The 13,883-nt window shown below is 42.5% G+C and overlaps 1 protein-coding gene across 1 annotated transcript; it reads left to right on the plus strand.

The window, feature by feature from the left end:
• Positions 1–439: 439 nt before the first annotated feature.
• On the plus strand, positions 440–7,764 carry IER3IP1 (immediate early response 3 interacting protein 1). The gene is made up of 3 exons (XM_066352520.1): positions 440–629; positions 5,299–5,400; positions 6,665–7,764. Exons 1-3 carry the CDS (start codon positions 539–541, stop codon positions 6,718–6,720), a joined length of 249 nt encoding a protein of 82 aa, XP_066208617.1. The 5' UTR covers positions 440–538; the 3' UTR covers positions 6,721–7,764.
• Positions 7,765–13,883: the final 6,119 nt, after the last annotated feature.

Below are 13,883 nucleotides of genomic sequence, written 5' to 3' on the forward strand. Positions count from 1 at the left end.
AGCTCTTGGGAGCATCTAGGATGGCACTGTCCAACAGGAATATGATTCAAGCCTCACATGTATGATCAATGTCCTCACAACCCCGTTTTTTAAAAAGTAGAAGTAAACAAAATTAATGTTAATTTAATTTATTTACCCAATATATTTCAAGTATCATTTCAACAGGTAATCTACATTTTTTAACTATTGGGAGGTTTCTACAATCTGGTTTTTGTTGTAAATCTTTGAAATCGATGTGTGGTTTACACTTAAAGCACCACAATTCGGTGCCACATTTCAAGCATTCAACATCACACGTGGCTCTTGTATTGGACAGCACTGGTCTTGACAGCTAAGCAGACGGGCCTTGCTGATGTAGGTGTGGGGCGGGTCTTAGCCACAGGGGCGGGTCTTTCCAGAGGGGGGCGGAGCTTCTCGGAAAGTGTGTTTGGGACCTCATCAGCTGCCGTAGGAGAGTGCCGGCCGCAGCGGCGCCACGTTCCCCGCGGCGGCGGCTGCAGACGAATCAGCTGTGCCTTCCCGGTGGCTCCTGGCGATCATGGCCTTTACCCTCTACTCTCTGCTGCAGGCTGCCCTGCTCTGCGTTAATGCCATCGCCGTGCTGCACGAGGAGCGCTTCCTCAAGAACAGTGAGTGGGTCCGCGGGGCCGGGTGGCGGAGGCAGAGCCCGGGGTGCGCGGACCCGAGTCGGGCCTCGTGAGGAGGCAGCTTGGGTCGAGACAGACGTGCGGCCGAGGGCTCGGCTCCGCCCTAGCTTGCGGGGAAAAGCCGAGCCACTTTCATCTCACCAGGGGTGAATTCAACGGCGGGGTAAGGACGGTTCAGCAGGCGCTCACTGTGTGCCGGGCCCTGGGAATGGGAGTGAGGGGCAGGCTGAGATGAGCAGGGACGCCCCTGCCTGCGGTTACTTCGGTTAGTAATTTAGTGTACTTCTCCGTGACCGCTTTTAATGGCCAAAAACCTGGGGTCGGAGTTTCGGTTAAAGAGGGAGGGGCGGGGCTCGTTGGGAGCATAGGTAACTGGGAGAATGAACTGATGGAGGGCCATGGGGGTCCCGGGCTTTGGGGATAAGAAGACAGGGAAAGTGTTGGGATTATCACGACATCCAGCCACCCACATTCCCAGAAAGTTTATTCATAGTTTTGGGTGCCCTACGATGTGCCAGGAACTGTGCTAGAATCTTACTAAGATGAAGACACGTTATGCCAACTGGGACCTTGCAATCCAGCAATCTCCATGCCACCTTGGGCAGGGCCACTCTTGCTGTTTGAGGCAAAATTGAGGCCGGATACTGCGTGATTTGCCACAGTGTACTAATTATATCTATGTCAACCACTGAAATGCAAGCCCATGGACAAGATTGAATTATTTATTCCTTGAAACGAGATTTATTGAGCCCAAATTATGTGCCAGGCGCATGTCATAAGAGCTGAGGTTACAGCTATTACCCTGCCTTCTAATAGAAGTTAATCTAAATAAAACTGAGCAAGTAAAAATATCAGATGCAGAAAGAGAAGTGCAGTGAAATTTTAACCTGTGAATCTGTGAAAGCTTCTTGGAGGGAGTGTGTCTGACCCCCAATCTGATAAGTGAGTACACCCTAACTAGGTGAAGTCAAGGGGTTGGGAGAAGTTGAAAAGGTGTGAAAACTCTGGGACAGGTGAAAACAGGGCCTTAAACAGGGCAGTGACGTGACCTGATTTGTGTTATTTGCAAGACCATTCTGGCTACAGTATGGAGAACAGGTTGGAAATTTAGAAGAGTAGATGTGAGCACCATTCCAACAGGGCAAGTAGAGATGGTGGGTATATTGCCAGTTGAGTGGGCACAGTGACAAGAAAATAACAACAACTACTACTTAACACTGTGCAGGGTCTGTATCACATGCTTTACATATATTAACTTGTGTAACCCTGACAACAACTTTGATGTCCTGGATTCGATTTCTGGTCAGGGCACACAGAAGAAGTGCCCATCTGCTCTCCAATCCTCCCCCTCCATCCACCCTTTTCCTCTCCTGCAGCCATGGCTAGATTGTTTCGAGTGCATCAGCCCCAGGCACTGAGGATGGTTTTGTGGAGCCTTCACCTCAGGTGCTAAAAATAGCTCAGTGAGAGCATGGCCCCAGATGTTCAGAGCATTGGACCCAGACGGGGTTGCCGGGTGGATTCCGGTTGGGGCACATGTGAAAGTCTGTCTATCTCCCCTCCTTGCACTTAGAAAAGGAGGAGGAGGATTACAACAGCCAACACAACAATAGCCATCTGATGTGAATGAATCAAAATTATACCTATTTTTTTGTCAGATTGACAAAAATAAATATTTTTTGGTGTGCTGCAGAATTTTAGTAATTAGTTTATGTGTGCCATGAGATGAGAAAGATTGAAAACCGTTACTCAATTGTATACTTGAAAGTTGCTAGAATAGATCTTAAATGTTCTCACCATAACAAAAAAAAAATGATAATTATGTAACCAAAAACACATCCTGGCATCCCCTTCCAGCTATCTTTTCTTCATTTCCTCCAACTCAGTGATAACGTTGGATAATCTTGCTGTCTCTGTTCTGTCACTTTCTACTTACGTTTCAACCCATTCCAATACGGATTTTACCCACTGCTGTAATTGCTCTTGTAAAATCACCAATGACCTTCCTACCATGAACCCTCAGGACACTTTCAGTCCTTCTCTTACTTAGCTTCTCAGTACCTCCCACTGTTGTACTACCTCTTCTTCAAACACTCCTTGCCTTCTGTGAAACGCCAGTTTAGATGTTCCCATTTCTCCGTTTTGCTCAGTCATCAGTTTCTCCTGCCATCTCTTCCATCTGTACCTAAACATTAAGTACTGAAGAAATTTAAGGACAGTAAGGCCACCAATTCACTTTGTACTCTTTCCATGAGCAATTTCATCTGGCTTCATTTATCATCTGCAGTTGATAAACTCAAAGTTCAATCTCCACTCTGGCTCTTGCTTTGTTTTATGGATTTAAGTCCAACTGACTACTCCCTATCTCCACTTGCATATCTCACAGACATAATCTCAAACACGACATGTCCAAAACTTACTCACTTTACCTTCTTATCTGTCACCACCAGCCAATTTTTCTCCAGTACTCCCTAACTCAGAAAAGGCACTACCCCTCAGCCAGTTGGTTAAGCCAGAAAACCAAGGGAGAGCTTTGATTTTTTCCTTTCTGCCTCATTTCCAACATCCGAACAGTTAATTTTGCCTTTTCTACCTTTAAAATATCTCCTGACTTTAAGTTTCCTAGGGCTATAATAACAAAGCACCACACATTGCGTGGCTCAACACAAAGGTGTGTGGAAGTCCTGGGTTTGATTCCCAGTCAGGGCACACAGGAGAAGTGACCATTTGCTTCTTCACCCCTTTCACTTTCCCTCCTCTCTCTCTCTCTCTCTCTCTCTCTCTCTCTCTCTATATATATATATATATATATATATATATATATATATATATATATACTGCTCACAAAAATTAGGGGATATTTCAAAATGAATATGAAGCAATAAAGAAGCATTTGATTTTATTTATTAAACAAGAACATCAGAAAAGCAAACAAGTCAAAGAAAGTTGCTCGATTAGGCAAATGAGATGCAAAACCAACTTTTTGTTCATTGGTGAAAATGCACTATACAAAAGGCTGAAAGTACTGGAGTATCTGCATGTTCCCTGATCTTGAAAGTGCATTTTGAAATATCTCTAATTTTTGTGAGCAGAAGATATATGTATATCTTTTCCTCCCGCAGCCATGGCCAGTGCGAGCACAGTTGGCCCTGGGTGCTGAGGATGGCTCCATGACCTCACTTGAGGTGCTAAAATAGCTCAGTTGCTGCATAAGGAGCAGTGGCCCCAAATGAGCAGAGCATTGCCCCCTAGGGGGCTTGGCAAGTAGCTCCCGGTTGGGGCACATGTCGGATTCTATCTCTCTACCTTCCCACCTTTCAATAAAAAAAGAAAGAAATCTGATTAGATCTATAACATGTGAAGAAATTGAGTTAGTAATTTGAAAACTTTCAACAAAGCAATGCCCAGACTCCAATGCTGGACTCTACCAAACAGTTAAAGGCTTAATACCAATTCTTCATAAACTCTTCCAAAAAATAGGAGGTAGCACTTACACAAGAAAAGAAACTACAGACTAGTATCTCTTATGAGTATAGCTACAACACAGAACTCTGAACCATTGTATACTTTAAATATGTGAACTGTGTGGTAGGTGAAATGCGTCTCAGTAATGCTGTTTTTTAAAAAGCATACATTAAAAAAAAAATCAAACAAGTATTTATTATATCCAGTACTAATTATGAGAGATACAATAGAAACATGAAACTGCATTAAATAGCTGGGACTGCCAAAACAAAATATCATTAAGCAAAGTGAATCTTGTTTCTTGATAATTGGTTCCTTCATGTATAGAGACTTGTTCTGTCTTCAAGCTTAAGAGTTAACATGTCAGGAATTAATTAAGTCATTTGAGATTTTTAAAGAATGTAGTCATATGAGATATGACAGGTGGACCTGAAATGAGGACAAGAGAAGGACATACTGTAGAAATGAGGACATGTAAGTCTTTAGAAAGACTGTGAGAATATAAAAGAACTAGCAATAAAGGTAAATAAATAATGGTTTATAAGGAAAATGATGTAGAAGAAAGTCAAAGACTTATGTATAGAAAATAAGTGAGAGAGTGGGCTAAATTGCTCACCTCAAAATTGAGAAATGAAGACAAATGATCAAGGGGAAAAATAATATATGACTGAAGGCATGATAGCACATGCTCTGAAGGCCTGACCAAGCTATGACCAGGGATAGGTTAAAATTTCCCCCATGTAATGTAGATAATGAATCTGTTACAGTGTGTTTACATTGATATTTATAGCAGTTTTTACAAATTCTAAACTGAGCTTATTAATTATTCAATTGACACTGCTTTTTCAGTTCTGACTTGAAAAATATTTTTAGTGTAAAAAAGTAAAAACAACCATGAGAGTGTTATAGAGGTCATCTTTACTGAATTAAATGCCATGGAATAATTTATTAGATAGTAGTTTACCAAACCAAAGTGGAAATGAAATGAGTTTTTGTTACTCATCAAAGTAGAATATATACTGTATTTATTTCACTAGGTAGTGTTTTTACTTTTAAGTCGTATGACTTTATAGTTTCTGTCTTTAAAAACAAAGGCTGAAGATAATCTTTTAGAAAATGACTAATGAGGGAACAAGGTGAGTGCATAATAAATTTTAACACAGCTAATCATTTTTATATTATACAGTTGGCTGGGGAACAGACCAGGGAATTGGCGGATTCGGAGAGGAGCCAGGAATTAAATCTCAGCTAATGAACCTTATTCGATCTGTAAGAACTGTAATGAGAGGTAAGAAGAAAAACTAGTGGAACACTCTTAAGTAGTTTGAATTTTGTGGTTTAAGTATCAAAGCTTCTGAGCATGAATACTATCATATATCATCTTTGTAGTGGGAAATTTTTTCTCTTTAACCTGGCTTTATTGCTTAAAAGTTACTAGTTTCTTTCTTAGTTTGCCCCTTATTTCTAAGCCAGTTGGTGCAAATGGAATGCTCAGTAGTATAATCTGTATGTTACCTCTCAGAATTCAAACACAATGATATACTTGTTTTGGGGAAATTCTGCTGCTTCCAAGTAGTAAAGTCATCTAGAGTTCTGCAAGGCTTTCAAGAGAAAAATAAAGGTCCCTTTTCTGCTATTCTATTAGAAAATATGGTATTGTAGAGCAACTCAATAAAAAAGAGCTCAAAACCTTATAATGAAAACCATTCAAACTAGGGTCTCTTTTTTTTTTAAGCTGCTTTAATCACAACTTTGAATGATAAGTTGATTCTTAATTTAGTGATGAAGCTATGGAGTCTTATTTGCACTGTATTTCTAATGTTGAGTGTCACTGGTAGCCGTATGTATCTATTTTGTCCTGGGTCCAGTATGCTTCTGTGTTCCAAGAGCTACACTGGCACTGTCCACAGATCTTTCTGTATTAATCTACTTGTATCAATGGGACCCTTATCCTCAGTCACGTAAGCCCTTTTTAAATTAACTTTTGGGGCCCTGGCCGGTTGGCTCAGCAGTAAAGCGTCGGCCTGGTGTGCAGGGGACCCGGGTTCGATTCCCGGCCAGGGCACATAGGAGAAGCGCCCATCTGCTTCTCCAACCCCCCCCTTCCTCTCTGTCTCTCTCTTCCCCTCCCGCAGCCAAGGCTCCATTGGAGCAAAGATGGCCCGGGCACTGGGGATGGCTCCTTGGCCTCTGCCCCAGGCGCTAGAGTGGCTCTGGTTGCGGCAGAGCGATGCCCCGGAGGGGCAGAACATCGCCCCTGGTGGGCGTGCCGGGTGGATCCCGGTCGGGCACATGCGGGAGTCTGTCTGACTGTCTCTCCTCGTTTCCAGCTTCAGAAAAATACAAAAAAAAAAAATTAACTTTTGGATTTTATGATCTAGTACGTGTTGGAATGTTCCTGTTATAAGTATTTGCAACTTGATTATGATGACATATTCTTAAGGTATTTCTGTCCTTCCTGGATGCTAGTAACTATGACTTAGTTTTTTTCTACTTAATCAACTTTTTGTTGTAAAAAGTTTTTAACAAACTTTTTTCTTCTTTTTTTGCAGTGCCATTGATAATAGTAAACTCAGTTGCAATTGTATTACTTCTACTATTTGGGTGAAGATCAGTGAGGGAAGTGGAGACTCAGAAGAAGAGATGCCAGCAGAAGTTAGTACTTTGGTCTTTATTGGAATATACATATCTTGGCTGGCTGTCCTTGGACTTGACAAAAATGTAAACCTGATAATAAAACCAGAGTCCCTATTTATATGATTTTTTACAATGTTGTACTTGTAGTTTCATTACAAAAAGATCAGATCATCATAGTTGGTAACTACCCAGGACTGGAATACATTTGATTGCTGACTGTTAATAAAATTCATGCTATGTAAAGATTGTTCAAAGGGTATAGGACTGTCACTTCTCTGTTTTTAGAACTTTTTCTCTCACTTCTCAGGGATAAATTTTTTTTAACTTTTGAAGTTCTTTGTGATTTAGCTATGATGCTCGAAGAGTGATTATCTTCTTAGATAAAAGTTAAAGGATTTTAAAGTAATTACTGCATATAAAATGATAAATATGTAATTGGGATGATTTCACTTTGCGCTCTTTGGCTAAATATTTTGTCTAGATTGTCTTGGCTATGAAAAATTCAAATTTACAGTAACCAGCAAGGAGCAATACAGTCTGACTTCAGGGAGAATTATAATTTTGTACGTCAGTCACATGGTAATTGTGTTTTTGTTTTAAATTCTTTTCATGAATTTCTTACTTTAATAATTGGCCTGAATGACGAGACCAGATTGGTATCTACATATTTTTGTTGGTAGAAAAATCTGAGTAGAAATCTATGCCCTAATGATGACTTACTTTTTGAAATCGGCATATTAGCCTGCAAGAACAATCCTAAACAGTCACAATTATAAACTATACTATGTAAAAAGACTTATGTATGTGAGACTTTATTGTGAAGGATTTATGTGTCCCAAAATTACCACGTTTCCTATTCTTGGAGCCCTATATTAAGGGGTGTCATCTTTAACTCTTCTTTCCATCAGTCACTAGGGCATTCATGCTGGATAAGTGGTTTTGTTTTGGTTTTATGTCTTAGACCATCCTATATTTTATTCATCCCATAATAAAGTTTTTTGCAGAAATATTAAAACTATGTAAATGGTTTTTCTGGAAATTATCAGTTATAATATTTTAAAGGGGGTGAAATGGCATCTTTGTTTATAGGACAACATCTGTAAATAAAAGTTAAATTTCCAAGTCAAGCCTGACCTGTGGTGGCACAGTGGATAAAGCATCGACCTGGAAATGCTGAGGTCGCCGGTTCGAAACCCTGGGCTTGCCTGGTCAAGGCACATATGGGAGTTGATGCTTCCTGCTCCTCCCCCCTTCTCTCTCTCTCTCTCTCTGTCCTCTCTCTCTCTCTCCCTCTCTCTCTCCTTTCTAAAAAATGAATAAATAAAATAAAAATAATAATAAAAAGTTTAAAAAAAAAATTTCCAAGTCAAGCATTGTTTTAGTACTTTAGTGCAGTGATTTTCAACTTTTTTTTTTTATGGCAAAAACAAACACTAAATACTAAGGTCAGTGCCCCTGCCTAAATACAACCATTTTCATCTCATAGCACAAATAAATTAGTTATTATGGAAGAAGAGGTCAGAGCCCCCTTTTTCTTTAGTAATTAGTTTATGAGTGTGTGAGAAACAAAGGTTGAAAATCACTGCTTTAGTGTATACCTGTTAAGTGTTAAAAAATTTTATCTTATTTTATATGTAACACTCCTTATATATATGTTCTTTGCCGTAAAATCACTAAGTACAGATTTAATGGAGGTAAACATTCAAAATCTATTTTTTTAAGTCAATGAGTTGAATTGCTGACATACATCAGGAAGACTCACGAGCAACTTTATTCTATCACTTAAATTAAAACGTTGGAGTAGGAACCCTGGCCGGTCGGCCCAGTGTGTGGAAATCCCAGGTTCAATTCCCGGCCAGGGCACACAGGAGAAGCGCCCATCTGCTTCTCCACCCTTCCTCCTCTCCTTTCTCTCTCTCTCTTCCCCTCCCGCAGCCAAGACTCCATTGGAGCAAAGTTGGCCCGGGTGCTAAGGATGGCTCTATGGCTTCTGCCTCAGGTATTGGAATGGCTTTGGTTGCAACGGAGCAACACCCCAGATAGGCAGAGCATTGCCTCCTAGTGGGCATGCCGGTGGATCCCTGTCGGGTGCATGCAGGAGTCTTGTCTGTCTGCCTCCCTGCTTCTCACTTCAAATAGATAAATAGATAAGATAGATTAGATATATAGATTAGATAAATAGATAAAAACAAACTTTGGAGTAGGTATTGGATGCTATACTACCCAAACCTGGAACCCAGTCATTATCTTGATGCTTTCCTCTCCCTTACCCTCAATCTAGCACCAATTCCTGACTATTTTTAGTCTCTTGAATTTGTCTTTTTTGCTTTGTTTCCACACAATTTAAGCATCCTTTATACTATAAGACTTATAGCCCTGTGTACTTTCTTATCTGGTCTCACATTTTCCCACCACTCCCACCCACTCTTCGTATTGCAACCAGAGGAAGCATTTAGAAAAAAATGCATATCTTAATAGTACCCAGTTGCTTAAAATCTTTCAGTAGTGTTTTAATCTGGTCAAAAACAGACTTCTTGCTCTGAAGGAAAAACTAGGAACAGCTTCCTTTTCCTTTGACCACTTGGGCCCTCACACAGAAAACTTGGCCTTACCAAATTAATAATTAAGACAAAACCTACAGACCTAGTAGGGTGGTAAAGCATAAGGTCCCTTGTCCAGGGAACAGAAAGGGTTATAGCTCACAACATGGCTGACTGAAGCACTGGGCAGAAGGGGATGTTGGATGGTGTGCTAGCAGCATGAGTCTCTAGTCAAGGACAAAGCAGCAGTTTTGTCAAAGGGTTCCATATATGTAAACCAAGCTGTGTATCCTATCATGATAGCTTGCTTCAGGAGTCTTTTCATTTAATCATTTTCATAGAGTGTGTAAGATGACCATCTCTACATGAAGCTGTTAATTTGGATCAAAACGTGACAAGTAGACTCCAAACGTGTAGGAGGGGAGCAGTGACGGAGGTTACTATGCATTCCAAGATACTGCTTCCCGAGAGATGTTAGGTAAGGCCTGTGGTAGCATTCCCAGAGAGGCAAGATGGGTAACTGTTAGGTTTTGAGCTATCTGATGCAGGAAAAGAGGGACGCTACCCGAGGTAGTAGTTAATAGGAGTAAGTGCTAGATGCATATTCCAAGTAGAAAAACAAAATGACCTCAGAGATTGGGTGTTTCAAGGAAACGTTTCTAGGAGATGACTTATGGGTTACCCCTCGAGAATGGGGAAGTGGCAGAGAGAGTGAATTACTCAATAAAACTTGGTTTAGCCACGGCGTTGCGAAATGGGAAACAGCTACTCACAAAGGCAGAGGTTTTGTATAACCTCTTGCATCTGGGCCAGTAGGCCGCGCCCTTGAAGAAGTGGGTCTCAAGAACAACATCTAGTTCTGGATGGTGGAAGAGCAGGGCTACAACCGTTATTGCACGAACAAGACTAAGGAAATCTTGGACAGGCTGCGAAGATGGACACGGGAGAGGCGGGACTTCCGTTGAGGTCTTGGGCCCAGTTTCCGGCGTCCATCCGGAAGCTGCCCAGGACGCTTCAGACCTGCAGCCAGGACGCTGGTGACTTCGCAGGTGTGCTGACTTTCCTGTTAGCGGGGACGGCGCGCGGAGCGGGGGTGAGGAGCCTTTCTGGGACTGCCGACTGCCCGCTGGTCTGCAGGCTGCGTTTCTTTGTGAGAGGGCTCGAGGACTTAACTGTTTGCGTCTCTAGGCCACCCCCCCCCCCTTGGGCATGGACCAACCCACGCGCTCGCTCGGAGAGGACTGTCACACCCCTCGGGATGGACGCCGCCCCCTGGGCCGCGGCGCTGCCAAGCGGTCGCGGAGAGGAGCGCGAGGCGCTTCCGCAAGGCGCTGGGTGCGCGCGGCTGTTGGTTGCCCAGGGCGGAACGCGACTCCGGTGGTGCTGGTTCTTCGAAGCTGGCGTCCGTTCCGGTCAGCCTGGCCTTTGCCGGGCCCTGGAACGTGCGCCGGGCAGATTTGCAGTGACGATTCCCGAGGTCCCTCCCGCTGGGAGATGGCGGGAATCGCTATTTAGTGCTGAAAGATTCCTGTTGTAGGAATTGTAGAGACCTGGAATTTTCAGTTTAGTTAATTCATTAGTCTTGATTGAGCGCTAAGTAGCTAAGTGGGAAAGGCAACACAGCCCCTTCCCTCACCGAGCTGAACAGTTGGGACAGTGTTAAGTGTAGTAATGGGAGCACGCCGGGGGATCCGGCCGGCCCTCTGCCCAGGAATGCCAGGGGAAATGAAACTCATGGGAGACTGAATGAGCTGGCCGGGGACAAGGAGGATGTAGCGGGCAGAGGTGGTAGGATGCGGGGAGCAAAAGAGATCCCAGATGAAAGTCCAGCGATGGGGGAGGTGAAGTGTAGAACTCTTGCCCGGCTGCAGTGTAACTTGGATGTGGGAGTGTGGACAAATGAGTTGGAGAGGTGAACCGGGGCTCTGTACACCAGTGTTCATTGTTCAGATTTTATTCTGAGGAAGTGGAGCCACTGGTAGATTTTAAACTGAGGAGAAACTGGATAATAATTTATTGAGTGTATACAGCAGTGGTTTCAGACTTTTCTACTGGAAGTATATAGGGAAGAAAAGAATTTTTATTCCCGGGGTGGGGGAGGAGGGTGTAGGAGGCATATTCTGAACATCCCCAACCTCCCAGGAGAAAATTTTCATTGAAATCTCTTGTTTTAACTTAAATGTTTATGCAAGTTTTGAATTGTATGCCGCAATATATCCTTATTTTTGGTATAAAGTGATTCTTAAATCCTGAAGTTATTAAAGGACATTGCATCATATTTTGTGATTTTTGCAGCCCTTGACATCCACCATGTACCCTTCCCCCTTTTCCTCCTTCACCAACACTTACATAACTCAACCTTTCTATATGTGGAAAACTGTTCACAATACATGTCTTATTTTCTTTAATCCTCCTACCAACCGTTAGAGGCAAGTATTAACCTTTCTATTATAGCAGTGAAGAAACTGAGGCTGAGAGGTTAAGAATATTGCCCAGGTTCACATGCTAGCGAGTTGAGCTTCAAATGCCAACATGTGCAACTCCTTAGTTCTTATACTTCATCACTGCACTGTTGTATTTCAGGGGATGGATTTATGGCTAGAAACAGAAGATTCACAGCAGAGAAGACATTTATTATTTATTTATTTATTTATTTATTTATTTATTTATTTATATTTTTTTTTTTTTTGTATTTTTCTGAAGCTGGAAACGGGGAGAGACAGTCAGACAGACTCCCGCATGCGCCCGACCAGGATCCACCCGGCACGCCCACCAGGGGCGACGCTCTGCCCACCAGGGGGCGATGCTCTGCCCCTCCGGGGTGTCGCTCTGTTGCGACCAGAGCCACTCTAGCGCCTGGGGCAGAGGCAAGGAGCCATCCCCAGCGCCCGGGCCATCTTTGCTCCAATGGAGCCTCGGCTGCGGGAGGGGAAGAGAAAGACAGAGAGGAAGGAGAGGGGGAGGGGTGGAGAAGCAAATGGGCACCTCTCCTGTGTGCCCTGGCCGGGAATTGAACCCGAGACTTCTACACGCCAGGCCGATGCTCTACCACTGAGCCAACTGGCCAGGGCAGAGAAGGCATTTAGAGAGTTGTTGAACTGGGCTAGATGAAAAGTGATGATTCCAAAACTAAGTTTTAGTAACAACTTAAATTTTGGATTCTTGAGTTTTTATATACAATCATATCATCTATGAATAATGATAGTTTTGCTTCTCCATTTCAATCCTTATGCCTTCTTTTTCTTGCCTAACTGCACTAGCTAGGGTATCATTTCCAGTGTTAAACAGATGGGGTGTGTGAGATTTAAAAAAAAAAAAACACTTAAAAAACATTAGCTTTTAGGTTGGGAATATCTATTTCTTCAGGTAGTCCTTGAGTTTTATTTTTTATTTCCTGAAAGGACCAATCCAGGGTCACCTAGTATGGCAGATGCTTTTGGAGCCAAAATAGGCAGCAGTGTTCTTGTCATCTCCTAGTCTCTTGCTTTTATTCAGATCTAAGATGGAGTTGTTCTGTATAGTACTGAGGTGGTGGATTCTCAACTGCATGCAGTTACCAAAACATAAGAAGTACATCACAAAGAATGAACTTCAATGTTTGCAACCTTAAAAATATTATCACCCAGTATGTTGGGAGAATCAGGATGGAATGCAGACCATGACAAATGAATCTAAGTGTATCACAAATGTATGACATAACCACACTGAAGGCAGTGGGGAGAAGCTGACCTAAGTAACTGGAAACATGTTTTGACTGAAAATTCTGTGGATAAAGACAAAATGAACTGTACATAAGCACTGTACTCTAATTACTAATTTTTTTTTCATGACAAATCCTGAAATTGCTTTGTGTTTAGTGTACCAGACACGAACAAATAAGTAAATGGATGGTGTGAGCTACATTTCTGATTCTCTGGGAGGAAAGTTACAAAGAAAAGAAAGCTATGCTGTGGCCAGTTGACTCAGTGGTAGAGCGTCAGCCCAGTGTGTGGATGTCACGGGTTTGATTCCCAGTCAGGGCACACAGGTGAAGCAACCATCTGCTTCTCCAACCCTCACCCTTCTCTCTCTCTCTTCCCCACCGTCAGCCATGGCTCAATTGGCTCAAGCAAGTTGGTCTTGTGTGCTGAGGATGACTCCATGGCCTCTGCCTCAGTTGCTAACAAATGGCTCTGGTTGCAACAGAGCAACTGCCCTTGGGCAGAGCATCGCCCTCTAGTGGGCTTGCTTGGTGATCCCGATCAGGGCACCTGCGGGAGTCTGTCTCTGCCTCCCTTCCTCTCACTAAAAGGAAAAAACAGGAAAGAAAGAAAGAAAAGAAGACTCTAATGAACCCTATAGTACTATATTAGAATCGGAAGTGTCAATGTGAAATTTACCTATGTTTAGCTTAATATATACAAAGATAGATAGATGCAGAAATAATTATAGATTTGTGTGTAGGCATGCATTAGGGTACATATTTCCATTGCCTAGCTCTATCAGCTGAGAAGACCTTCCAGTAGAAAAGTCTGAAACCACTGCTGTACAATGAAAACCTATTAGTAATGAGCACTCCCAATACCCAGATCTTGATTTCTAAGTACTGTTCTCT

This window comes from Saccopteryx leptura, chromosome 11 (genome assembly GCF_036850995.1).
Source record: "Saccopteryx leptura isolate mSacLep1 chromosome 11, mSacLep1_pri_phased_curated, whole genome shotgun sequence".
Classification (NCBI taxonomy): Eukaryota; Metazoa; Chordata; class Mammalia; order Chiroptera; family Emballonuridae; genus Saccopteryx; species Saccopteryx leptura.

Excerpts from the sequence above, each read along its gene's own strand:
- IER3IP1 (XM_066352520.1), top strand. The coding sequence starts at position 539 with ATGGCCTTTACCCTCTACTCTCTGCTGCAGGCTGCCCTGCTCTGCGTT. Across the intron at positions 630-5,298 it reads GGAGCGCTTCCTCAAGAACA|TTGGCTGGGGAACAGACCAG; the intron begins GTGAGTGGGTCC and ends TATATTATACAG. Across the intron at positions 5,401-6,664 it reads TGTAAGAACTGTAATGAGAG|TGCCATTGATAATAGTAAAC; the intron begins GTAAGAAGAAAA and ends CTTTTTTTGCAG.